Below are 26,398 nucleotides of genomic sequence, written 5' to 3'. Positions count from 1 at the left end.
TTGAGTTTGACACCTGTGCCTTAATCAGTACCCAGGAAGTAGCTCTCGGTTTAAGAAAGGTTGCTGACCCCTGATGTACAGGGTCTCCTCAGCTCGTTGACTCCACAGTGTGACGTGACGCAAAGTAGCTAAGTGCCAGGAAAGAAAGTCGAAGAAACGTCACGCGGTAAGAGTATTTTGAAGGCGTGGAATTCCACATCCGGTGCGGTCACCTGACGTTGTCGTCACAAACTTGTCGGTGATCACCACCTCCCCTCTCGCCGAGCAACTTTCTTCCAGAATTCTTCCCTGCTCTTCCCTCTGCGTTTTTGTCTTTTCGCGCCGCAAGTGAACCTCGGATCGAAGCGGAAGCGTGCGCTTTTGCTTTCGCCAGCGGTTGGCGGATGGCTCCAAGTGCATTTTCTAATCTATACCCCGCCCCCCCGCAACTACACGCACACACACACACAAGCGCGTAGGACGTGAGTGTGCGCAAGGGCAAGTCCGTGCGCCATAGGCGAGCAAACAAACATGGACGAGCTGGTGCTGAGACTCGCTTTGGTCGCTGTGCTAGCCTCTGGTGCTTTCGGTGAGTCCACTGGATGAATTGATTGATTTATTACTGCTTGATTGAACGTGGGAGGGGCAGGTGCACTTTGTAAAATGTTTTTCTAGCACTTTAATGCGGTGAAAATGCTATATATCGTCCTTCGTTGTCTGTCTATTTGTAATTCTATCGCGTTATCGATCAATGATCGTGCAGGATCGCACTGACTTGCCGTGTTGACGTCATCAGATTCATCGCAACGGGATGACGTCGGCATGGATGTCCGGGAAGAGTGATGATGTCATGTTGTTGGACTTGTGTGCGTGTGAGGGATGCCGATTGACATTTTTGAAAGCATCTTGAAATGCTACAAGTAGAAAAGGATTCTAGAGTGCTCGTTCGGGACACAAGGTTTACGATGATACCGGCATGCACACGTATTGCCTTTACATTGTCTTGGTGTCAAGGATAGTTGGACTGTTGTTGTTTTTTTCTGCTCCATTGGATAGCTCAACGCCATCATATTGCGGTTCGATTTAAGCGGTTCCAATATACAATACAATGCAAAGTACAAACAAACTTGAAACAAAAAATAATACAACTAGTAAGGACAAGAGGCACAGCGAATAATTTAATTACAAAACCACACAAGTTGTGTGCTATGTCTGGTGTGAATCGCTTCCTTTAGGTGACACCACGGCACCTCAATCGGGTTTTTCAAGCGGCGTCACGTTCAGTCGGCACCCGAGCAACCAGACGGTCTCTCAGGGCAATGCCGTCCGTCTGGGCTGCGCCGTGGATGGTGTGGAGGAGCCAGACGTGGTTTGGATGAAGGACGGCGCTCGGCTCCTCAGCAGCGACCAGATGTTCATTGCCCTCGGGGAGAAACACTGGGAGACCTACCACAGGTACCAACTTCCAAAACTAGTTGCTCTCTGTCTTTGGGGTTTGGCTTCTGTTTGGGGGGCGGGGCGCTTTGCCATGTTTCTCACCCTCGCCGTGCCGTCCAGCAAATGTGACCGCAGTCCATTCCGGGTCCTTTCCCAAATCCGCTTCCAGTTAAGGTCTCCAACTTTGCATTTCAGTGCGAAGTCGGTCCAGCAGCAGGATGCGGGTCAGTACTGGTGCGAGGTGGACTTCCGCGGTCAGACATTGTCGTCGGAACGAGCCTGGATCACAGTCGAAGGCGAGGACCAAACTTTGGTTTGGTTTGTCCAAAGCCTTGCACTCATAGGCTGCATGCATCTTTTCCAGGTGTCCCCCACTTTGTTCAAGAGCCTCAGGATGTGGCCACGCTCCCCGGCGAGCCCTTCAACCTGACCTGCGGTGCTGTCGGGCCGCCCGAGCCCGTGGAGGTTCTGTGGTGGCTGGGAGGCGTCCAAGAGGGAGGCGCCACTCCGTCCCCCTCCATCTTTCGGGTCCTGGGTAAGACCTCGCGTATCCTAGATGTCACATGGCCTCCCGCATGAACAAATGAGGAGTTACATGCTCACATGTTGTGTCATCGGCGCGCAGGTGTCAACAACACGCTCAAGTTCTACTGCGAGGCCCGTAATGCCCGGGGAATCTCCGTTTCCAGAACCGGAACGGTCAACATCAAAGGTGAGACTAGCATTAGCGTTAGGGTAACAGCTGAACCATTTTGTGCGTGTGACAGTGTTGCCGGCAGCTCCCGCCGGACTCGAGGTTGCCAAGATGGTTCAGAGCGATGCCTTGTTGTCATGGCAACCAGGATTCAAAGGTCACTCTGAGTTGTCCGCCTGCATTGTCCAGGTAATGTGCACACTTACGCAGCTGAGTGAGCGGGGTGTGGTTTCAGCTAGCACACACAAACAAAACGGCATCATTCGTCCCCCTTCAGCTCCAACGGTTGTCTCTCGGCCGTGTCGTCATGCCCGAGTGGTCGGTGGCCGTCCCTCCTCACAGTCACGTCCTGACCGGTCTGACCCACCACACAAACTACAGCGCACGTGTCTCCTGTCTCAACGAGGTGGGGGCGTCACCCTTCTCCCCCTGGACGCACTTCCTCACGCCCGAGTCAGGTGAGCCGCCAATCTGGAGTCAGGGCCGCGGCCGCGTCACAACGGTGTCCTCGCAGTACCCTCCGTGGCCCCTGGGAACTTGACCTTCAAGTTGTCGGAACGGCAGCTGAGCCTCAGGTGGGCGGAGCTTCGGGAGGAGGAGCTTCAGGGACAGCTGCTGGCCTACAAGCTGCAATGGATCCTGGGAGGGGAGCGACAGGTGCGCTCGTTGCGACCATTGGTTGACGTATGAAGGATTTTTTTTTTGCGCTGAATCATCAATTAATCGACAGAGTAAGTAATTATTAAACTTATTGTCCGGTGCAGCCCTATTTTTGTGTTCGATTGCCATTCTAGTAGTTTCCAAAATAAAAGTAGATGTTTGCAAATGTCTTAATTTGATCAAACACAAAGATAACCCGTCTGATTTTGTGCAGGACGACAGAAAGCAGAGAAGAACTTCTAAAATCTGAGGATTTGGACAATATCAAGTTAAACGATGGCTTGAAATGTTTATTCGATAATTAAAATAGTTGTCAATGAATTAAATTGCTTTTGAGACGTCTACAAATGGTGTGTCCAGGAGCCGCTCCTGTTCAAGGAGCCCAGGGCCAGGCTTACGGGCGGCGGTCGCCTCTTCAACGCGTCCGTCCAGGTGTCGGCCTGCACAGCTGTGGGATGCGGACCCTGGAGCCCGCCCGTTGTGGTCCTGCCCACTTTGGGTGTGTTAGCCGCTAACATGCTAATTATGTGCTCACATCACGCTAATGAAGGTGCCTTTGAGCATGCAGACGGCTGGGCAGTGTCCGCAAGCGCCCCCACGGAGCGGAACCACATCTGGGTGGGCGTCCTGTTCGCCTTTCTGGCGCTGACAGTCTTGGCGCTGCTTTTTTCAGTCTTTGCTCGGCGACGCGGGAAGGAAACGCAATTTGGGTACAGAAAGTTGTCAGAATCTAGCTCGTCTGTGTGTGTGAGACACCTTTTTTGTTCCGTCTGCAGTTGGGTTTTCCCCCCCACCGGCACTGACACTCCGGTCTCCTTCACGGCCGCTCGCTCCTTCAACCGAAACGCCGGCGACATGCAAGTTTCAACATGTGAGTACTGGAGTAGTCGTGTTCCATAACTAGTCTTCATTTTACTGCTGAGTCAACAATCTAGTTGTTAGGAAGCAGGGAAAAACTTAATTAACCCCAGGTTTTTTACATATATATATATATATATACTATATACTTTTCAGCTTCTCAAAAGTTAAGATTTTCCATATTCTAGTAGTCGTCCATGAAAACAGACCGATTGTCTCAAGTTTAAATAGGGAGGGGCCTGCTGTCACGTGACATGCCACCTTTCATTTAGCCATGCCCACTGCAATGTTAGTTTATCTCAGTGAATCAAATGAATGCTGTTGTGTGTTTCTTCTCTAGTGGATAGTCTGGGTATTAGCGAGGAGCTCAACAACACACTGAAGGACGTTCTTATCCCAGAGAGGCTGCTTGTACTCGGCCACATGCTGGGCAAAGGTCACGTTGTGTGTTCGCATCATGTTTTGCCTTGGCTCCAATGTTGCCGCCATGTCGACTGACAGCGCCCGCGTGCTCTGTGTGTTTAGGTGAGTTTGGCTCGGTGCGTGAGGCCTTCCTGAAGAAAGACGACTGCCAGGTCCAGAAGGTAGCAGTCAAGGTTCTGAGATGTGAGTGTTCTCCGGTGGCCACGTGGCCTGCCTTGCAAAGTCACGCTCTGATGATGTCACCCTGTGGGCGTGGCCAGCTGACATCACCGCGTCAGGTGACATCGAGCAGTGCCTGAAGGAGGCGGCCTACATGAAGGACTTCCACCACCCCAACGTCATCCAGCTCATTGGTAAAGCCAGTCTGGTTCCGGTACCGAGCACTAGTAGTGTCACGATACCAGAATTTCAGTAGTCGGTACCAATACCTGTGATATACATTAAAAAAGAGCAGCAGTGGCATGGAGCCTTCAAGTCACACATCTATAAAAACAAGCAAGACGTTGGCTTGTTCGAATCTATAATTGCTCCGGTTGTATCCGCCTCGAATGCAAAATATTTCCACACGCAACTCTTTGAGCGACCTGGCTTCTCAACAAGCCGGCGTGTTGGACTTCCACTCCAACTTGCTGAAGCCATTGTTATGAAAGACCGAAGGTTTTCTGCTTCTTCAGAGCCGCTGACTGCTGCTCCATGCGTATACTGCCCCCATCAGTTTCGGCAAGAATCGACACAGCTCGCCGAGTGAAAAGTTAAATATTCGGTAGTCGGTACCACAAAAAGCAGGTATCGATGTATTTTTTGCGTGTTGGTACCGAAAGTATCGGGCCTTTTGACAACACTACCTTACATCACTTTCTTTTGACGGGCACTGCGTTTGGGCCAACAGGAGTGAGTTTGCAGCGGCGTCATGCTCAGCGTTTGCCCGTCCCAATGATGGTCTTGCCCTTCATGAAGCACGGAGACCTGCACACATTCCTGCTCCTGTCCAGGCTCGGTGACCAGCCCTTTGTACGTGTCCCCAGCCAGCCCACCCTCATGGGCCGCTAGCTCCATGCTTTCGCACTCACCTTCCACTTTGCTTTACTGACGTCCTCACCGCATCACAACTTGAGTTGCGGCTCGCAACTTGTCATCACAGCTCATTGTGAGATGGGCTGGGCTTCACTGCGCCCGCCGCCTTTCCTCGTGCGCGTGACTGCCGCTTGTGCTCGCTTGCCATGTCTTTCCCGTCAGGACTTGTCGGCGCACGTGCTGGTTCAGTTCATGTTGGACGTGGCGAGGGGGATGGAATACCTGAGCGGTCACAATATCATCCACAGAGATCTGGCGGCCCGCAACTGCATGTCAGTCCTCCTCTGCGCTATTGCCTTTGGTTTTCACGCACCTCGGTCACACAATACGTCCACAGCCGTTAGATGATTGTGGTGACGTCCTTCTGCTCTGCATCAGGCTGGATGAGAACATGGTTGTGTGCGTCGCAGACTTTGGTCTCTCCAAGAAGATCTACTCAGGAGACTATTACCGGCAGGGATCCGTCTCCAAGCTCCCCGTCAAGTGGATCGCGTTGGAAAGCTTGGCCGACAACGTCTACACCACGCAGAGCGACGTGGTACTGCTACGTTTTATTTTTAGCCCCACAGCAATCGGTATCGTCAACTCAATGAAATAGTCATTATAGTGGTCGGGATGAAGGCAAACATGATGTCATCGATTCTTGTCTCACGGAGGCTATCGGAGGTGATTTAAACCTGTTTGTGTGTGTCACAGTGGGCCTTTGGCGTCACCATGTGGGAAGTGATGACCCGCGGCCAGACGCCGTATCCTGGCGTGGAGAACTCTGAGATCTACGAGTACCTGATACGAGGAGAGCGCCTCAAGAAACCTGCCGAGTGCAGACAAGACATGTGAGTCTGGGATGTATGCGACACCTCAGTTATGGTGTCATGTCAGCAAGGATTATGTCATGTGCCAGCTCAAGCCAATGCCACGTCAGTGACTGTCACATGATATAACATCACATGATTTGACCTGACATGTGATCTCGGCTATAACGTCATAATGATTATCAAGTTTCTGTGATGACATCGTAACAATGTCATTTTGACGTCTTGCTGTCTTGTGACCTTTCAGGCTCGCCATGACGTAACATTGTCATACCCGCTCAGTGATGTCATGAGATTGTAGTTAGTGTCATAACCACTGCAGTCTGTGTTATCATGATGTCATGTGACCTACCAGTTCTAGTCGTGTGGCTCAGTTTTGATTAGCTCAATGTCATGCGATTCATGCATCTTGCACCAATTTCATGACCTCTCAGTTACGACGTGATGCACAGCTGTTGGAGTCCAGTCCCCAAATGTCGGCCAACGTTCCAACGTCTGGTGGTATTGCTGGAGGAGCTGCGGCTTAGTTTTTCACCCGGCGTCCCGTGCAAGGAGTCCTTACATTACGTCAACGTGAAGGGAGAAGGCCAAGAGGGCAGGGGGGCCAGCGGGGCAGACGGCGCACGAGAGGGTGACGGCTTGAGCGTCCCCTGGAAGCGGGACGCTGAGGACGAGGAGCAGGACTGGCTGATGGTGGCGTCCGGGGCCGCGCTGGCTATCGGAGGCAGCGCAGACTACAGGTACATTGTGGACCCCTGTGGAGGGGGGCAGGGGCCAGGCGTGGACAATCTGGAAGAGGACGACGACGCTGTTGTTCACGTGTGAACTGACCGAATGGGACTCGAGACACCTAGTGAACACTTGAGTTTTGCACACTTTCTTTGGCACTTTTTAACTTGCTTGTTAATTTGAATGAATGAGACTCATTAAAAACTTTCATTTCTAACAGCTTCATATGCAGGGTTACTGACATCAAACACAACAAAACCAGGTCTCTGGAACCTCTGGTGAGGTCATGAAAGTGGTTAGCATCAACAAGATGGCACTGAGGCTGTTGTTGTGCACCCTCACTTTGTGTGAGCCAGACAACCATTTTTGATTGCAAACTGTTAATAGAAAAAAACAAAACGGCAATTATCCATCCATCCATCATGTGAACCGCTTACGGGCGTCCTGGAGCGGTTCACATGAGCGGTACCCCGCCTACTTCCCCAAGTGTACACCCAGCCAAAAATTCTTGTTGCATTTCTTGATTCATCTGATGTGAGCCAGCATGCTACTTGATGCTTCCTAAACATGGTTATGACGTTAAGACCTAATATGTAAGCTACTGATGCCAATCTGACCACAGTGCTAAGCTCGTCGTTGACGTCAAGTGAGGCCAGCGGTGGCTAAACGAGGCTGCGTTTGTCGCCACTTTTAAAGAACCCCCTCTCCCCGCGGACGTGCTAGCTTTCCAACTTTTAGCTCTCGGAGAGGTTTTTAATATAGCTACAATCTAAAGGCCGTCTTAATTGACAAGATTTTCTTTTCTGTTTGCTTTGATTGTGTGTACTAGTTGACAGTCTACTTCTCTCATGCGCTGATTTGCAGAAATGTTTATAGACGACAAAATAGTTTGCTGCTGTGCACATTGGTGCTGTGCACCATGCACTCACTCGTTCCATTGGGCAATTTGCGGACCCAGATGAGATGATGCGACATCAACGGAACTGCCATTTTGTTGTTAGCGCTAGTCCTCTGACAGTTACAGAGCAGCTTGCGGGGGAAATGGCAGTTGAGGAGAAAACCTGCTTCGTACTATGAAAGCCCACTTCCTACTAGTCAGGAGGAGGATCACACAAAGGTATCCATGAGCAAGCAAGGACACAAGCACCAGTTAACTTTGCGCTAAAAAGTACGGATTAACATTGGACCAAAATAACTAGTTCAGGAAATTGATCGATGGGATCTGCTATTGGCCAGTGTTTGGCGAGGGGATTATGGAGATTAAATTATTTAGGGTGACCAGATTTTTTCTTTTTTTTAGGGGGGTGGGGTCATTTTATCTGGTTATTTTTTTGGGGGTCATTTGTGTCGTATGTTATGACACAAATGACATGGTGTCTGTATAGCAATTGCATTTATTGGCTCGAATAACACAAAACATATATACAATAACAAAAACATATTGACACACAAAACAACATACATACAATAACATATTTACACAAACAAAAACATGTGTACGCTGACATTTTTTAGTTTTATAGTGGTACACTAAGTAAAAAAAGACAAAAGAAATACAGCCATTGATGCAACATTTGAAGAAAAAAAAAAAGGGCTCCTCTTCAGTCCTCCTCTTGCTGGGGGCGTTGGCACCATTATTTGCCACAGACACGTAAGTGCCTGTCTTGCATGTCAAGCATGTTTTTTTTTTTTTTTACTCTGACGATAAGTTGGACAGCGCCACCTATGCTTATGCCCTAAGACTCCTTTGTACTACTATAAACCAGTTAAGTTGTACCACCTCAATTCTGTTCGCTAGAAGTACTGAGTTTGTCTTCATAAGGATCACAACCCTGGCGAAAGCACGGGAATTTTTTTATTCAACCCCTCCGTGAACGTGCATTTTTGTTTAGGCATCGCTTGTAAACACTTGGTGTAGACTGGCCAGCCCACCCTACTTCGCAGCAAAGTGACTAGATTTGAGTTGGAGGGCGTGACTTATTTGCGAACGATACAGAAAAACCTAGAATTGAGTGAAATGGAACGGAGTGGCAATTCTATTGACAATGTACTGTACATGTATTATGTTTGAGGCAGTCCAACAAAATCCCGGACGATTTTGAAATTCCCCTCGGACATTTTTTTAGGTCTTAAAAGTAGGACATGTCCGGGAAAAAGAGGACGTCTGGTCACCCTAAATTACTTCAGCCTAAAACTAACACGCATGATTCAGATGACCCTCTGCATAGATAACAATACATACAGCCTTTACTGCCCCGTTGAAGTGGCAGTCCTGCGATGGTATCTTAGTTAAAATCCCAATTATAAATTGACAGATAGCTTGCATCATAGCTGCACATCTGATGTTTGTAACAACCCAATCCATGTCAAAATCGATCAAAAATTAAATGAGTTAAAATGAAGAAGCCAAACACTATCTGTTATATATCTATGGCCTCTGCAACTAGCTCCCAAGAAGCATGCAAGATAACCCATCCACCATTTGCCGCAAGGAATATTTATCCCTATTTTGCAATACTAACGTGTGCAATACCCAGTGTACCATTGGCCACAATGCAATGAGAGATTCTGCTTGAGCTAAGACATTGGGGGGGGATTATTCCGTAGTTTTAACAAGACAGCAGAAATGCTTCTGCTTTACATGTTTTTGAATAAATGAGTATCTGGCTTTTTTTTTAACGTTTTGAGCAACACATGATGTGCCAAATAAGTCTTATGCAATTTAGGCCTAGGTGCCCCCAGACGCTGCCACAGGTGGCAAAAGTACTGTGCACTTAATTAAAAGTATAGACACTTGTGTAAAAACAGACTGATAAAAGTGGAGGTACAGGTAGGTTCACCTCCTTTTTGAATCTTTTCTTTGGGTTGTCATCTGCAGAGATTAAAAAAAGCAACAGTAAAACTGGCTGTTAGAAGCAGGGCTGTGGACTCGGTCGGATTTTTGCACCGAGTCCGAGTCCGGCCTCTTGACCACCGAGTCCGGCTGTCCATTTTTTCTGTTAATTCATGTGACTGCTTAGTCTTTATTCAAGGCTAATTTAGATCAAAATCTAAATAATTACAACAGTTTTGTGATGGCTTTGTCTTTATTAAACATATAAACGAATACAATAAACAGATACTTTCAAGTTTCAATTCAACGACTTGAGTTTGTTCTTAGGAACAAAATCGCCTCAACCAAGTCAGCCTTCATCGCGCCGCGCTGATCAGACATGATAAACTTGAGCCCCGAAAACAGGCGCTCTACGCTGACTTGGCTGATTGGCATTCCTGTTAGTGTCCGAGTCGCTGCCTTGAGGCCGGACGGATAACGATCAGCTGTAACAAATGGGCTCTCTTTCATTCGACCAAGTGCCAACATTGCCCCAATTTCTTCATCTATGTCGGTTGGCGAGGTGGCGGCCGACAAACGCCGGCGGCGCTCAATGCTGTCAAGTTCTTTTTCAAACTCATCCTCCTCCGTCGATGTGGAGCCATCAACCTCGGCCGCATTGATCGTAAGCAGGGCTGTGGACAGTATTCCTACGCGCATTCTCAGCAGCATGATGAAAATAAAATTGAACGTATTTTTTTTATTGTCGGACTCGGTCAAAATCAGCACAGAGTCCGGGTCCGGCAAAAAATGACCGAGTCCGACCGAGTCCGAGTCCCCGAGTCCACAGCCCTAGTTAGAAGTATTGATAAATATCTTGATTGAATTCTTTATTTTGAATGTGTGAGAATGACAGTTCAGAATAGTGAAGTGCTCAAATACGATGTACTTTGTTATTTCCCAACACTGTGGCACACGACAGTCAAATGAGACAAGATCCCGCAGCTAATTTGTTATAAAAAGTACAAAACTCAAGTACAGTTGCTCAGAGGCGTAGCCAAGCCGGGGTGAGCCGGGGCGGCGCCCCGGTTAGGACTCCCTGCGCCCCGGTTGAAAAAAATCGAGCTTTTTCGATTCTTCATTTTCATGCCGTTTTTTTCTTTCGGTCTTGCGCGAATGTGCTTGCGTTATTCTATGTGCGCGATGTTATCCATTCACCGTTTGCCTCCTGGACCCGGATGTTGTTTTAGCGATCAGCGAACGGCGTGGGTGATGTTCGATTTTTTTTCCTTTGGGCGTGCGCCCCTACTGGAAAAATTCCTGGCTACGCCTCTGCAGTTGCTGTATATGTTGTGTTACCTCACACCACTGTACTACTCGTAGCATGTGAAAAGACAAGCATGTGTTACCATTTTGTGCACATTAACGACTGCTACACAACTTGGCTGTTGTGTTAGTGGGTGTTGTAGATCTTACTTCAGACAAGTACACACCGTGGTAATTCTACTACACATCATTGTTGGGTTACTACTATAGACCAGTTAAGTTGTACCTCCTCAATTCTGTTCGCTAGAAGTACTGACTTTTTTTTTCTTTTTCACGTGTTGTCATTCATAGCCTATTTTGACATGGCAGGGTATAAAATGCACAGATCCCCGCAGTTCCTAAATACAGCAAGTAAACGTGAAAAATTTCCGATTCATAATTACTCAACTATAGTTACGTTTTGTACGTTAATTACTTCTAACCATTGAAGTACACTAGGACGAAAATAGACTTATAGTTGTATTACTACACGTCGTCGTAGCTGACCGCACGCGTACCGATACACGCGTGGTTGCACTCTCAAATCCGTCGTTATGTTACCGCTTCGTTGCACAAGCTCAAACGAGTCGTCGTTATGTTATACTACACGTCGTAATTGATTTTACTCCAGATCACGCCCCACTCGCGGTCCGTGGTTGCTGTTGAAGCTCGGCCCGCGGTACAAACCCTACCGAATCCGTTTCGGGGCCAACGCGCTGCCGCCGGCTGTCGGACTACAACGGTGACGACGGTCCCGGTGGAACGGCGACGTCTGACCGACGACGAAGGAGAGGCAGGTGGCAGCGGCACGGCATTAAAATGGCGGCCGAGGAGGGTGCGCACTGCGCAGTCACGCGTCGTGACGTAGCAGCACACAGACGGACCGACCGACTGACGGCAGCACGCTGCTAGCGGTAGGAACAACTAACCAAGCAAGAAAGAAAGCTGTCGAAGAGACGCGAACAGAGCGGAAAGGGTCGTTAAGTGGATTGAGGTCACGGTGTCCGCGCGGTAGAAGCTCTTAACCGTGTGGAAGGTAATCAGAGTGACGTCATGAAACGCATGGTCGTGTTTGATGGAGATTGTGCTTCAGGCCCAGCTAGCATGCTTCCTACTATCCTAGCTAGCCAGTTAGCCGATTGTATTCCCTTGTTGCATGATGCTTGGATATGAAGTAGGATATGTATTTATGATAACGTTTAAAGCAACGTGCAAATAAATTATTTAAATAGCGGTTTTGTTGTCGAATTAACTTGTTTTGTCTCAAATAATATGTAAATAGCCATCTTTAGTTAAGTCGCCGTCTGATCTCAAAATAAAGCACATTTCAAACTGACTTCTGCATAAAAAACAACAACAAATAGGTAGTTATATTTTACTATAGTCTGTAGCTATGAATGTAAATGTGACAAGATTGACCAAAATAACAGTTTTTAAAACGCTGAGTCTTGTTGGAATCATACTCTGAAGATTTGGAATATCTGATGATGGGTTCCGGAAAAATTGCGTTTTTCCTGTGGGAGAACAAAATAGCCTTTTTGGAGATTATTTGTGGCAACACAACAGTAGTAGAGAAAATTATCTACTCGTTACGTGTTGTCGAACAATCTTCTAGCTCGTCCAGTTGATATTTGGTCTCTAAATGGAAGAACAGTCTTGTTGGCGTAATGTAACGTGTTCACAATGAATTGTACGCATGCAAATTCGTTGCCAGGTTAGTGTTACAGCATTTGATGTATGCTATGATGTCATTATTATCACGCTTGGTAAAGTACTTGTTTCACCCCTCCCCCCCAGGATGTTCTTGTGCCCTCTGGTAAGACATAGAAAATGCTAAAGACGTGTGGAATGCGCCCATGGCCTCTAAGGCACAACAGAAAGTGATGGTGTTTGATGACGGCAGGTCGGCCAGCCCTGCATTTGCGCCTGATGCTGATTATCTACCTCAGCACTTTGCTCAGGCAGGCCGAGGCTCAAATGGATGTTACAAAGAGGCCACCCTGACGGGTGAAGCCGACGCGCAGTCAGGAACATCCTGCAGTAGACGCGCTGCCACCAAACTGTCTAGAGGGGATTTGCTTCCAGCTGAGAGCACTTGCAGAGGCATCCAAGTGACTTTGGACAACAACAACATGTGGAACGAGTTCTTCAGGTGTAAAACTGAAATGATTCTGACGAAGCAAGGCAGCAGGATGTTTCCATATTGCCGGTTTCGCATCTCTGGACTGCAGCCGTCCAAGAAGTATGTTTTGATGATGGATGTTCAGCTGGTAGACCAGAATCGTTACACCTGGACCGGCACCAGCTGGCAAGCGGCCGGGAAGGCGGAACGACACGTGACAAATCTTCTGTTTGCCCATCCCGAATCACCTGCCGCCGGTCAGCTCTGGATGCAGAATCCGGTTTCGTTTTACAAACTGAAGCTGACAAGCAACGCGGCCGACCAGCAAGGCAACGTCCTAGTGCACCCGATGCATCGCTACATTCCGCGTTTGCATGTGGTCCAGACAGAGAAAGCTCCTGAAGACATTAAGCTGAATGCCTCAAACGTTGCCACGTTCACATTTCAACAGACTGAGTTCATGGCTGTCACCATGTACCACAACTGCCAATTTGCTCAACTCAAAGTCGATTACAACCCGTTTGCTAAGGGACTCAGGGAGGACGGTGTCGGTTCGCTCGGCCCGAAGATGAAATCCAACCAAGGTGAAGCTTCAGTATCCGGTCGGCAGCAACCGCTCAAGAAAAGCTTGAAGTCTTTGCTTGCAAATCACAAAGCTCGAAGCTTTACGAACACTACAAACTGTGTCCAAGAAGTATCCTTGGGACCTGCACCCCAAGTTGTGAAGAACACTACCTGGTAAGCGCTTCTTCTTTTAAAGATGCTTTTATTCTTTACTGCAACATCACATTGTTTCCTACTCTGAGCTTGAGTTGTGCTTCAAGAAGTCCTCCATGTTGCTGAGTGTTTTGGGGAAGTGACCCATTCTGTAAATGAGAACGTATGTCTTGGTGCTTGCCTGATCTGCTCTGTGCTTAGTCGTAGATAAAATGAATCCTTCTCAAGATGCCGTTTGAACGAGCTGTCTTGGTTCTGACACCATGGTCTTTAGACTTGATTGACAAGCACCAGTGATTGTTTGTTGTCTCCTTACACCCACCTTGTGAGTTGTAAATGAATGACATGCTACTGTTGTTTCCTTTAGCAACAACTCACGACCAGCAGATCAATTAAGTGGGGACCTCGGCCGAGAGGCGCACATTTCCTTAACGAGATGCAGCGTGGGCTCCTCAAAGGGACTTGAGCAAAGCAACGCTATTACAACTGCAGGAAACGCCACAAGCCAAGACATTGATAAAGCCAATAAGCAGTCGACAGAGTCCTCAAGTGAAGCTCCACCGCAAACAAAGGGCCAAGGACTGGTTGTTTCTGAGCCTGAATGTCAGGCCAAGGTCCAACGGCCTCTTCCTCTGCCGGCCTTGGCGCTGTTCTTGAAAAAGCATTCCACTAAGACCAAGGCCGTCAAGAGCAAGTTGGAATCTTCCTCGACCCAAGTTCCTGCAGAGGTCCAAAGCGGAACAAGCACCGCTTCTGCTAATCAGAATCCAAACACAACATCTCACGTGAAACCTGACAACCAGGGTTCTACCCCAAGCGGATCAGACAAGTTGAGTCTGGGAGAAGAACCTTCTCAAGCGCTCTGCAGTCTGGCTTCTCCGGAAGCAAAACGATTAAGAACTTGCCCTAATGTCCTGGTGCGTTCAGCTTGTGAGCCAGCAAAAGCAGAGTTTGCCAAGGTTGAAGAGCCACTTGGAAACCACAAGACTTTGCTTTGTTCATCTCGTCCTACCTCCTCTTTGTCTCCACTGTTGAACCGTGATACTCCCGACATGCCAAGCACCCCGCCGCCCTCAGTGTCCAAGTCTGCTCATTTTCTTGCTGGCTCACCGTGTTCAGCTTTTGGCTTTGAGCTGTTGTCCCCCGTGAGTTCGCCAGAGCCACTGCCTTCTCTCCCTGCTACCTTTACGTTGGAGCTGGACTCTGGCTCTTCCAAGGCTCCTGAGGCTTCACTGCCAAGCAAAGACTGTGACCCGTCTGTCTTTAAGTGGCATACGGTGTTACCTCCTCCTGAACCCTACGTGGAGCCCTCTTTTGAAGTGTTCCAGCCGACGGCTCAGAGACTTTCACTGGAGTCCTCCTTGTTGCCTTCCCAAAGTGCAGCCAATGAGCCATCCCCGTCTGGTGTCCCGGTCCAGCCCGATCCCCCAGCTGTCCATTCTCTTTCTTTTCAAGAGAGTGAGCAGCCGCTGCCTTTCCCAGGGGAACTGTCTCCCCTTGCACTTCCGCTCACTCTCTCGCCAACGTTTTCCTCCTTGGATGGCGACGCGTTGTCCCCTACGCCTTCTATCGCCGATCTCGTGCAGTTTTTCTCGACAGAAGAGCACCTCGCAATAGGTGTGGAGTTTCCCAACGCGGATTCGCTTCTACCTCCCTGTCCGGCTGATGTCTCGGGAGAAGCCAACACCCCGGCTCCTCCTGAGCATGTCCTGACGATGGCGTCCCCCAAACAACTGAAGAGCAAAAAGAAGACTCGACGGCGAAAAGCCGCCATGTCCGATTTGGACCTGAAGACGGACGACTCCGCCTACGTGACCATGAAGCCTAACCTGGAAGAAGTTGAGGAGCAGCTCTTTATCTCCTTCACGTCCAAGGTAGCCAACTCGCACATTCACACGGCCATATTGTGTTTGTCACCATCTTCCTCATCAAGATAATGTCAAATTGAGCACCGTAAGTAAAGATCTTATGAGCGCCAAAGTTTCGATGTGCACCAGAGCCAATCTCCAGTTGATGGAATTCACGGCTTTTAACCAAAGCGCTCATTTGAAATGAGTCAGCAGTTGCACGTGTAGAGGCCATCAGAATGCACTTGCTCTAACTTTTACCTCATTTGTCCATTTCAAATTCTTGTGAAATGACCATTGTCCTTTGTTTAGAAATTGCATTTTGCAAAATGTTGTCAATTTCTACGATCCCAGATATAGCAAAACATGAACATCAGTATAAAGCTGTTGATTTCCCCTTTTTTTTTTATAGTTTTGACATCATTATGAACTTAAATTAGGCTGCAAATTTGCAAAATATTCCGTAAACAATACCCAAGAAGTGTAGCGTAGCAACAATTTGTTGCCACTGTTATGTTAGAGGTCATGACTCCAAAATGCTGGCTTGCAAGTCAGTATTAGATCATCTCTGTGATTTTGGTCCCTGGACAGGTTCCTGGTGTCGTCACTCCAAAGAAAAACAATGCTTTTATGTTTTAGGAGGCTCTCAAACTTCATATTGCCGAGAGTGACGAGCAAGAAGCAAACAGCCGGCTTGTGCCGTCGCTGCCGGACGTTGGCCTGCTGCGAGCAATGGAATATCGCTCCCGTGGTAATCGTTCATCTGAACAGCCTCAACCTTTCTTCTTTGTGCTTAGCGCGCCGCTTCCCGTTTTGACTCTATCAACAGACGAGACGATCGCTTTCTATGAGGAAGCTCTTGTCAAAGACCTCAAGATGATGAAGCACCAGCAGATCATCCACCCAGTGCTGCAAGAGGGTCGGAATCATCAGTTTCCTCTCTCCTGAAATTTGTTTGCCAATCAGCAGAATTGCAGGACACCTTCCAAACTTACTATCATCTCATAAAAAAAGAAAAAAAAATGGGCTTGCTAAAATCTTTTTTTTTTTCCCCATCTCAGTCGTCATGGTCATGTGTTGTGTTTTCCTCTTCACCAAAGTCTGTAGCAGTTTTGCCGTCAGGCTAACTAACGTTCATGTTATGTCATTTGGTCAGTTGGACTGAAGATGAACCTGCTGGACGCCAGCCTCTCCATTGACCTGCAGTACTTGGGTGTGCGTCTCCCCATACCACCCCCGGGAGCCAGCGTGGAGCCTCTAAGCCAGGCACTGCCGCCGTTGCAGGGTGAGTCACAGAGTTTAAGGTTGGACTCGTCAACATTAGCCATGAGCGTCAGGCTGTTTGTCACCATGACAACCGTCGCCTTTGTCGATGCTCAGTGTACATTCATTCGTCTTTCTGTATTTTTCTAGGCGCTTCTGGATCGTTTGTGTCCAGGACCGGAAAGACAACAGATGTGACGCAAATTAAAGGTTGGAGGGAAAAGTTCAGTCCTTCGGAATCCTCGGAGACTCCGTCGCCTTCCAAGGCCGAAGGTGACCCATATACTCTCGATAACATGTGCGCTGTCTTGTGTGAGACTCTCGAATGTCGCCTTTCATGAAGCTTTGCTCTTAGCAGTGTCGGTCAGCTCAGAGCAGAACCGCAAGAACTTGTCGGCGTTCTGCAGTGACATGCTGGACCAATACCTGGAGAGCGAGGCCAAGCTGATCGACCAGCGCGTGGCCAGCTTCTCTCAGCCACCACCAGATTCGCTGCCCGTCTACGAGCTTCCCACCAGCAGCAGCAGCTATGTGCGCACGCTCGGCAGCATCCTCAAGAAGCAAAGCGCCGCCCCGCCCAGCTTCGACCTCATCACTGGGTTCATCCCACCCTCCAAGAGAGCCAAAGCCCCCCACCTGCAGCTTAAGACCTCTAGGAAAGCTGAAAGGAAGCCCAAGAGTTCCAAACCCCTTTTGACAGACTGCCCCCAGGCCCCAGCTCCCCTCGTGGAGGAGTCTCCAAAACCAAAGGAAACTCCGCCCATAGTCTGCCCTGCGCCAAACATGCTGGTCTCTCCCCCCGCCCAGTCCCCTCCTTTTGAGAGGAGGAAGAGGCTCAAACGTAAGCCGGCCCCGCAGCAGTCTGGCGCAGACCATTCAAGTTCCCTCCAACCGCCGCTGACCCGAGGCTTGCTGAGGCAGAAAGACCTGGAGGACGGCGCTGCCTGGGCGGGGCATCCTCGCACCTTTGTCACGGAGGAGAGGGCCTCCATATCGCTGACGTCGCTTTTCACCTTAAAGGTAGTTGATTTGTTCCCATGTCAGCGCTTGATATGTTTTGCACACACTCCGTGTGATTCCCGGCAGGGTTTTGTGAGCGAGAATCCCACCGCCCCTATCCAGCTGGCACCCCGGCCCGATCCAGCGTGCCTCAACGACTTCTGCCGCCTGGGCTGCATCTGCTCCAGCCTGGCCCGCACGGCCCGGCTCAGCCACTGCGGCCGGCCGCAGTGCATGCTGGGCTGTAGCTGCCTCAAGCAGAAGGTGGTTCTGCTCAAGAACCTGGACGGCTCCGACTCCAGCCCATCGGGCTGCAGCGCCACCAAAAGGAAGAAGAGGAAGAGGATGAAGATGGCCTACAGTAAGTCCGTGTAGCTCTGGATTGCTCATGCTGTGCACTCCCGGTTCAGCAAAAAACATTCAAGTGTGCACACACAAGACAAGCGAGTTCATGATGGACTTTTGACTCAATTTCTACCCAAGCTGGTCTCAATCAGGCCAACGCGCCACGTCGTACTTAAAGTCGACAACGACGGATGGCCGCCATCTTGCTTCCCCGAATCTGTCGGATGAACTTGACAGTAGAAAAGAAACCAGAAAATGTCTGTTGAAAATATGGAAAATGTCAAAAGACATCTGCAAGATGGATTTGAACTTGCAGGCGTCGTTTTTTTTCTTTCCCTTCAGTACTCAAGGAAGCTGACAGCGTCTCTCAGCCCGCTGAGCGCATCCGGACGCTATGGAAGAGGGACGACGGCGACGCCCACCCAGAGGTGATGCATGTCCCCGAAGCTGTCTTGCTTTCCAAGGTGCTCCTCCATCTTATTTCATTCAGCCAAAAATGAACCTCGAAATTAACAAATGATCCGCGTGATCCAAAAGGCAACACAGGGCACCGGCAGCTGTGCCCGAGTGAGAAGATTTGTGGGAAAGTGTGGAACAACGCAGCAGGTAAGTGCTGACTGACTCAATGGAGAATTTCAGCCAGCAACCCTCCACTGACTACGCCTCCATCATCCAGCCATTCAGGAAGCCCAAACGGCGCAAGATGAAATGTGGCAAAAAACCCGTAACATTGCATCCAGGTAAGTTCCTCCTGTTTTTGTGTGATCCCATTTGGAAGTGAATAAGAAAGAGGAGGGGGGGCTGATGGTGTGAGCGTCACGGCCGTCTTGCCAGCTGAGCCGCCAAACCTTGCGGAGGAGTCGAGAGCGTCCAGACGTCTGACCATCCTCACCGAGGGTCGCTGGACGTGTGACGAGGACCGCGACCACGTGCTGAAGATGCTGTGCGAGGCCATGGCCCAGGACCTACTGAAAAAGCCCTTTTGGGCCCGCACGTACCAGATCAGCCCCATCAGCCAGACGGTGGAGGACAGCGGCACCATCCACTACAAAGTTCTCATCAGCAAACAAGATGGCGCTCAGAAGGTTAGTGCGCTTGACAGAGTATGTTGTTCAGCTCCAGTCAAGATAAGTCCAAACAAAGTACAATCTTTTCTAAAGGTCAATGACCTCCACCTTTGCTGTCAAAAACCTTTGTGGTGCCTCATCAAACCCGGCAGGCGCAGGAGGTGGAGCCCATGGAGGCCTGGCAACGTGAGGTCACCGAGGAGGATTTTACAGAGGACTCTCCTCAGGAGCCCGACCAAAGCGACACAGAAGAAGATTCGGCGGAGCGAGCTTGGAGCGAGTGGGAGGACAGGAGCCAGATGGGCTTGGCTCTGCCCTTCTTCAACGGCGTCTCAGCCGCCGGCTTCCTGTCGGCCAGCAAGAAGCGAGCGGGTGGCACCGACCCCATCCAGGTGAGCCGTGATGATGTTGACGCTTTTAGAGCTTTTTAGAGCGCTTTCGAAGGCGACTGAGTGATGGATTGGATCGGCTGGCTTGTGTCTGCATGCAGGTGAATGGGAAAAAGTATCCTCTGGCCAAGATCCAATTAGGCGAGATGGGGGCGCTCCACCCCGCCAACCGTCTGGCGGCGTATCTGACCGGCCGTGTGGCGGCCGCCAAGAAGCAGACCATTATTCCAACCTTACTCGAGCCCCAGCGGATGTCTTCTCACCGCCATGGGCTGACGTACCCAACCGCCATGTCAACCGCTGTCTCCATGTCAACCGCTGTCTCCACGTCAACCGCTGTCTCCACGTCAACCGCTGTCTCCACGGCAACCGCTGCGTCCACGGCACTCGTTACTACTACAGCCCTGACCACCACGTCACCCGCCGTCTCCACGGGTAATGCCGTCTCCACGGGTAATGCCGTCTCCACGGGTAATGCCGTCTCCACGGAAACCACCGCGTCCATCGCACTCGTCGCTGCCACAACTGCCTTCAGTGTAGCTGCCATCTCCCCGGGAACTGCCGCTTTTTCGTCAACTGCCGTCTCCACGGCAATCGCCCCCCTCACATCACCTGTTACTACCGCATTTGCCGTCACCACAGCAACCTTGACCTCAACATCAACCGCCACCGCTACGCCTGCTGCCGCTGTCACTTACTACTTGGTGCCACCTCCACCATCAGGTGAGCTTAAAGTGAACTCAACATAACTGGTTTTCCGGTGTCGTGTAACAATTTCCATTCATGTCCTGACTGAGCGAGCTAATTATTCCTCACAAAAGCAGATTGCGCGTGTTTGCTAATCATTCCTCACAAAAAGCAGATTGCACGTGTTTGGAAACAGCACACACATGACTTTTGGTGGTCTTGAATGGTTCCGCTCGCAGGTCCCCGCATGCCGACGGCCCACCCGGCCGTGCCCTCCTCCTCGACAGTCCGGATGATTCTGCGGCAGGTGCAGAGTCCGACGGGCGTTCGCTACTACCGCAGACCGGATGGCAAACTGGTCCAGCTGATCCCAGTCAGCCAGCTGAGAGCGGCCACCCCCTGCAAGACAGGCGAGTCCCCAAAAGGAAAACCCCTGTCCAGTGTCCCAATGCTCGGTGTCGCCACATTTAATTTTCTGCATGATTGAAAGGCACATCAGAGCTCAGACTCTCACCCATAGTCCGCATTCGCTATTTGTTTTGACGCTTGTGAGCGAGTTCCGAATCAAAAAATATGATTGTAAAGGGCGTGCACTTCTCGAGTGCTTCATCGTCATCGCAAATGGTCTGGCGCCATATGAAAAATGAGAAGGAGAATTGCATGCAAAGATCCTTGTTTACAAATCGTGATGAAAGCTGCTCTTGTTGTCCTCAGGTTCCACCCGCGCCTCTGGAACTTCTTCTCTCATGGCTCCTGCGAGCGGCACGGCTGGTGGCCCAGTGCCGCCGAGCGCAAACGCCGGCATCTCGGGCCTCAAGTCGTTCACGGTCAACCGCGTCTCCTTCCCGCTCCTCCTCGATTCCGCGTCCTCGAGTCAGAAGAGCAGCACCGACAGAATCATTCCCGCCACCTCCACAAAGAATCCTGTTACCGCCGAGGCGGCCGCCCCTGACCTCGTCAGTTCGGAAGTCCGCAGCGTGCCAGCCGAGACAGCACCCACGGCTCTCCTGAATAACCCGGATGTGGCAGAGTCAAAAGTTTCAGGCGCAGAGGCTCCTTCATTCAGCTCGCCGGAGCCAGCCAGGGATGTGGCGGACCTGGACGTGGTCTGCATTGTGGATGACGAGAACAACGTCCGAGATCGCGAGGGCCGTGTTATCAACCTGGTGGACTCGTCCAGCGACCGGACGGATCACTCATCCGACTCCACGGATGAGTCGACCGACTGCGAAGGACTCCGCTCCGCTGACAGCGTAAGAAAGCTTGTTTGTGGCATTTCAGGACATCCTCCACCTCAGCCTTCCATGTGACGTCCTTGTGCAGAAACTTGCCCACAACGTTTCGGAGCGGCTGCGGCGGCACAGGATGTCGCGCATGTTCAGCGAGTTAAGAAATGAACTCCAGCTAAAGGGCAACGTGTCCGCCGCCACCACCTTGCATGAGGTGAGTGTGTGACGTTTTTGTCCGCTGTGGGTCCGGCCCTACTTTTGCCGCTGGTCTTTGTTTGCAGGCCGTTCAGGTGATTAAGAAGCTCCGGGCTACCGAAAAGCGTCTGAGACGGGAGAAGATGGCGCTGACCCGACGGAGGGAGCGCTTGATGGCCAGCCTCCTTCCGCGTGAGTTTCCACCTCTTTTGAAATGGCCCCTCATCAAGTCGATGACGCAAGATGCACCCTAGAGAGGAGCATGCCCACAAAGCAGCTTGACAATAAAACTGTGCTTGTCAATCACAGGTGACGGCGGCCGTGACTGCTTCAAGTCGTCGAGGCCAGACAGCCTGGAAGACGACACCAGCGGGACCAGTTCTGCCAACAAAACAAACTGGTGAGGAGGAGTGTTGGCCTCACAACTCCATTAGATTTTCATTTTCAGTCCATGTTGTGGCGACCGCAAAGAGATGCCGTTTGCTTGATTTGAGCCTCAGCATATGATTCGGAAGCGCGCCGCTATGCCTCAAATGCTTTGCCAATGTGTCAAACGAACAAGGAATGAGAAAAAACTGAAAGCAACACGATGTGATGTTGAAGCAGCTGTAATGTGTGTGTCGATCTGGAGCAAGCCCAAGACCGGCTCCGCGGAGGAGAGAGTTGACTTTACGTCTGTCTGATCACGGGGCTGATGATGTCACCACGTGCAGTGACTTGAAAACCAGTGCGTGTGCTTAACCCCAAACAGCAATGCCGGCATCGTTCGGCCCTCGTCTTCCCCCGAGCCCCGTCCCACGTCCCCGCTCTCGTCTGTGACGACCGACCCCGCCGTTGCTATGGCACCCGCTGCCTCCGAGCTCCACTCAGCAGCCTCTTTGGGTGACGGGGACGTCGTATTTGATTCATCCGCTCAGAAGCTTCCACGGGAACGAGCGCCACCCGACCTCGCCTTAGTCGCCCCACCCCCTCCTTCGCCTAAAGCCGCAGCTGTCAATCAGCCAAAGGTGGCCCCACCCGCCACCTCCCACTCGGAGCTGATGGCGAGGAATCGACCCAGGACGGTGCCCAACATCCTGTCTCGGTGCAAGAGCCTCGCCCCCTCGCCCGGTGTGAGTGGTAAGTAGCTAAGGCGAGTTAGCACCTGAGTCAAAGCGGCACCACAATTCGATTTACACAAGTAGCGAGCCAGAGCACTCGCAAGGAGCCGCTGTATGCCACTGCCCCGCCCACACATTCATACCCGACTCGCATTGCTCGCACAGCAGCCGTCCATCTCTGCCGGACGTTGTCGCAGTTATGGAACTCGCGAACCGCTGTAGGCCACTAGCCCCGCCCACCTGGGAGATTTTTTCAGGCCAGGAGTCAGTTATGTAACCAGTCCACCCTGGCCTTGCCCACACGTGCATGTTCACACCCACACTTAAATGCATGGGCACAAGTAAAACCGATTTGTGCGCGCACACATGCACACACAATTGTATGTTTTTGGCTGATTCAAAACAAATATGCACTCCAATATAAGCATAATAGTCACAACAACACTCACCCTGGATATTTTTAGTCCTGGGCAGTTCCAAGACTCAGCTGTGGAAGGGTTCACCCACCAAATATTTGGAAGCAAAATATGGGAATGGCTTTCTTTGGGTTTTGTTGTGGGTGATACCGGAAATACAAATCAAAATCTCTGGAATGAGGGCGATAATAATCAAAAGGTCTCTCTGAGTCTGACTGTTGGCCTTTCCCTTGAACTGCTTCCTGGACTTGTGACTGTTGGCCTTTCCCTTGAACTGCTCCCTGGACTTGTCTTACCAGTATACTCTGCGTCTACTGAGAGTGTCAGAACAACCAGCATAATAATTATATTATCGACAATAACACATTTAATCAATATCAAAAGAATTATATGTTCAAAAATGTTTTTTGTTTTTTTCAAATGTTTCATGCATAGTCATAGCCTATTCAATCCCATGCAGTGATTCATTCTTTTATCTTTTCTTTACCTTTTATCTTTCTGTTCTTTACCTGTCAGGTGCTCAGAGCTAGTACTGGGCCTACTGTCTGAAGCACCAAAACTGGCAATACAGTAATCCCTCGTTTATCGCGGATAATTGGTTCCAAAAACCACCCGCAATAAGTGAAATCCGCGAAGTACGGTCACCAACAAGAAGTACTGGGCAGGCTAACGAGTTAGCGGAAATATGCTAATTCAAGATTGTGCTAACACGTGAAAACAGACTAATAAATGAATGTAAACGAACATTTGGAGCAATACTACATTGTCCTAAAGGTTAGACATGTTTCATCAATTTAAAAGTTTTATTTTGACTTTTAAATGGTTTTTTTTAATTTGGAAAAAAAATCCGCGATGTAGTGAAGTTGCGATAAACGAAACGCGAAGTAGTGAGGGATCACTGTATTTCCACCTTTGCATCGGTAACAGACATATATTTTAATATTAATTTAGCCAGGGCCAGTTACAAAGTTTAGAAGAATGTGCATGTAAGAAAGAATAACAAATGACTCTTCAACTTACAAAATCAACTAGAACTAAATCTAACAATGAATCAACAGAGGGACAGCCTTATTACATGGCAGCGGCACATATGCACACAGCACATGCAAACTGGGATGCATACGCGGGCACACACAGTTTTTAATGGCACCGTAGGGGGGTGGCTGAATAAATTCGGAACTTTTCTGCAATTGGCTGCGTCCTTCTCCAGCGCCTTTCTTTTTTTGTCCCTCTCCGCACCGACTTTCCTCTTCTTTTTACCACGTTCGAAGTCCATTATCCTCACTTGCACCACTCGCAAGCTACACACATCACAGCAGACGGAACCTGACATACGCAAACACACCCCTTCCTCCACACGCGCTCTGTGTGGTTGATATGGACCGTGGGGGTGGATGTTAATTGATATAAACCAATCGTCTTTCCCTCCTCACATGCTCCTGGCCTGAGTGGCCTAAGTGGCCTGGCCTGTCTCTCTGATAGGCGCGCCGCCACACCGGCAGACTTAAAAAGCAAAACAAAAAAACAGAGTCGCAGGCCAGCAGGCCAATCCGCTTCGGGAATACTCCAGGTTCTCCCTATGGTCAGTCCGGGCGTGCCGCCCACACACCCAACTCGCAGTGCTCGCACGCCGGCCGTCGTCCTCGCTGTCAATCTCTGACGGACGTTGTCACTGTTATGGAGCTCGCGCTCTGGCAATGCCTAGTCCACATGTACTAGCGTGGTCAGACAATAACGCCAGGCCGGCGGAAGTTCGCCGATGCTGGGCCGACCGGCATAAATAGATGTGATGACGTCAACACCTTCCTGCTTTGTTGCCATCCAAGATTCAACGTTTTTCCACTTTAGTGGCAGGTGCACTCGATCAGAAAAAAATATCACTCAGGTGCACGTCCTGGAAAAAACCTTGCTCATTTGTTTCTGACCACCATAATTGCAGGCGACCTCTGCGGCTTGCAGGCCATCGAGCCCTCTGAGCTTTTATCCATGGTGGGGGCTGCGTTGCCAGGGCAACCGTTCCTGACTCTGACCCCACTGCTGATGGATTGCGCCACGCTGCTGTCTTCTTCAGCAGCAACAGGTACGTAAACAGTCCTGGCACCCCACACTTATGGGTTTTTTTCCTTTTAGTAAATAGTTGCCAAAGGGTTCTGAAAGGTCGCGCACTATAACAACCAAATCGCTAAGTTGGTAACTGCGTGTGCTTTTCATCAGCAGAATGGTGCTTTTTTTTGCGTTATCAATTTTAAATGTCTTTGTTTTGAATGAAGGGTTTAAGGCAGGCAGATTTTTTCAGGTCAGGAGTCAGTTATGTAACCAGGCCACCCTGGCCTTGCCCACACGTGCGCCGCCGCACCGGCAGACTTAAAAAAACAAAAAAAACAGACGCAGGCCAATCCTAGGCCGGCCCTTCGGGAATACTCCCGGTTCTCCCGTGGTTTAAGGTAAAAATGTTATTAATCCGATGGCTTCATCAAAGAAATCATAAAAGCTAATTGTTAGTTGCATCCTTAAAGTTGGCACACTAACGTCAAAGTATGTTATGTCCAGTTGAGGACCCGAACAGCTCGTGGCTGCTGGCTCCTGCAACACCACCACAACCACCGGCACCACCAGCTGAGTCGCCGCCCCCCTCATCCTCCGTTGCGACGGCAATGCCACCGGTCAGCCGGGTGGTATCGCCGTCAACCTTGGACCACCAAACTGCCCCCAGGGACGAGACTCCGGGGCTGAATGGCCACACACTGGCCCCTCCCCCACTGCTGCACATGAAGGCGGGTGGTGGGCAGGCGGAGCACCTGCCCCCTGCTGAGGCTCCGGCGTCCTCAGGCAAGGGCATGTCTTGGAGGCCCATGCCCAGGTTGGTCCCGCTGGGGCTGCGGGGGGCGCCGCCTACGTGAGGACATCGCAAGGATCGGATGATTTGCCCGTTGGCCTGGCAACCGCTCACTGGAACCGGTTTTGTTGGTCCTAGTTTTTTTATTTTTATACCTTACAAGTACAGATGTCTGCAACACTAATTTAAATAAAGTCTGACCACATATGTTTCACCCTTTTTACCCTATGCTAACTTTATAAGCTTGTCTCATTCCATTCATGCTTTTCTAGAGTGGTTGAGCTGGAGTCGACCCCAGGTGACTTTGGGGTGCATAAGTAAACAATTGACTGGTCGCCTTACAATTTCAGGGCTTGTAGACAATGAACCAGTCGTAGCGAATAAAGATGAAATTGACTGCTCG

General features: G+C 50.1%; 2 protein-coding genes and 2 long non-coding RNA genes across 15 annotated transcripts; 2 read left to right on the top strand and 2 right to left on the bottom strand.

The window, feature by feature from the left end:
• The first annotated feature begins 224 nt into the window (after positions 1 to 224).
• Positions 225 to 6,885, top strand: tyro3 (TYRO3 protein tyrosine kinase). 5 transcript variants are annotated; one of them, XM_037241880.1, is made up of 19 exons: positions 227 to 568; positions 1,215 to 1,434; positions 1,612 to 1,712; positions 1,781 to 1,951; positions 2,042 to 2,128; positions 2,184 to 2,299; positions 2,388 to 2,568; positions 2,625 to 2,767; positions 3,131 to 3,269; positions 3,339 to 3,480; positions 3,547 to 3,641; positions 3,969 to 4,064; positions 4,154 to 4,234; positions 4,312 to 4,404; positions 4,941 to 5,062; positions 5,288 to 5,397; positions 5,504 to 5,663; positions 5,822 to 5,958; positions 6,372 to 6,885. In XM_037241880.1, the coding sequence occupies exons 1-19, from the start codon at positions 511 to 513 to the stop codon at positions 6,760 to 6,762; spliced, it is 2,643 nt and encodes an 880-aa protein (XP_037097775.1). In that variant the 5' UTR covers positions 227 to 510; the 3' UTR covers positions 6,763 to 6,885. The 5 variants fall into 5 exon arrangements, with proteins under 5 accessions (XP_037097778.1, XP_037097775.1, XP_037097777.1 ...); XM_037241882.1 differs by having other exon boundaries at positions 3,321 to 3,480; positions 4,941 to 4,942; XM_037241878.1 differs by having other exon boundaries at positions 3,321 to 3,480.
• LOC119116488 lies at positions 5,658 to 8,047 on the bottom strand. The gene is made up of 2 exons (XR_005096280.1): positions 7,269 to 8,047; positions 5,658 to 6,930 (listed from the first exon to the last, which is right to left on the bottom strand). It is a non-coding gene; the product is annotated as an uncharacterized LOC119116488 (long non-coding RNA).
• Positions 8,048 to 8,296: 249 nt separating this feature from the next.
• LOC119116489 lies at positions 8,297 to 9,576 on the bottom strand. The gene is made up of 2 exons (XR_005096281.1): positions 9,347 to 9,576; positions 8,297 to 9,243 (listed from the first exon to the last, which is right to left on the bottom strand). It is a non-coding gene; the product is annotated as an uncharacterized LOC119116489 (long non-coding RNA).
• Positions 9,577 to 11,259: 1,683 nt separating this feature from the next.
• mgaa (MAX dimerization protein MGA a) lies at positions 11,260 to 26,207 on the top strand. 8 transcript variants are annotated; one of them, XM_037241871.1, is made up of 24 exons: positions 11,260 to 11,819; positions 12,581 to 13,643; positions 13,990 to 15,496; positions 16,109 to 16,220; positions 16,299 to 16,388; positions 16,626 to 16,754; positions 16,883 to 17,005; positions 17,088 to 17,752; positions 17,819 to 18,092; positions 18,419 to 18,540; positions 18,614 to 18,682; positions 18,750 to 18,816; positions 18,911 to 19,161; positions 19,296 to 19,535; positions 19,634 to 19,820; positions 19,857 to 20,255; positions 20,459 to 20,644; positions 20,934 to 21,472; positions 21,543 to 21,662; positions 21,730 to 21,835; positions 21,953 to 22,043; positions 22,395 to 22,762; positions 25,099 to 25,239; positions 25,710 to 26,207. In XM_037241871.1, the coding sequence occupies exons 2-24, from the start codon at positions 12,640 to 12,642 to the stop codon at positions 26,057 to 26,059; spliced, it is 7,140 nt and encodes a 2,379-aa protein (XP_037097766.1). In that variant the 5' UTR covers positions 11,260 to 11,819; positions 12,581 to 12,639; the 3' UTR covers positions 26,060 to 26,207. The 8 variants fall into 8 exon arrangements, 7 of the variants coding, with proteins under 7 accessions (XP_037097766.1, XP_037097762.1, XP_037097764.1 ...); XM_037241867.1 differs by having other exon boundaries at positions 11,260 to 11,697; positions 19,634 to 20,255; XM_037241869.1 differs by having other exon boundaries at positions 17,091 to 17,752; positions 19,634 to 20,255.
• Positions 26,208 to 26,398: the final 191 nt, after the last annotated feature.

The sequence above is a fragment of the Syngnathus acus genome, chromosome 22 (assembly GCF_901709675.1).
Source record: "Syngnathus acus chromosome 22, fSynAcu1.2, whole genome shotgun sequence".
NCBI lineage: Eukaryota > Metazoa > Chordata > Actinopteri > Syngnathiformes > Syngnathidae > Syngnathus > Syngnathus acus.
This window is presented reverse-complemented; position numbering and strand designations above follow the sequence as displayed.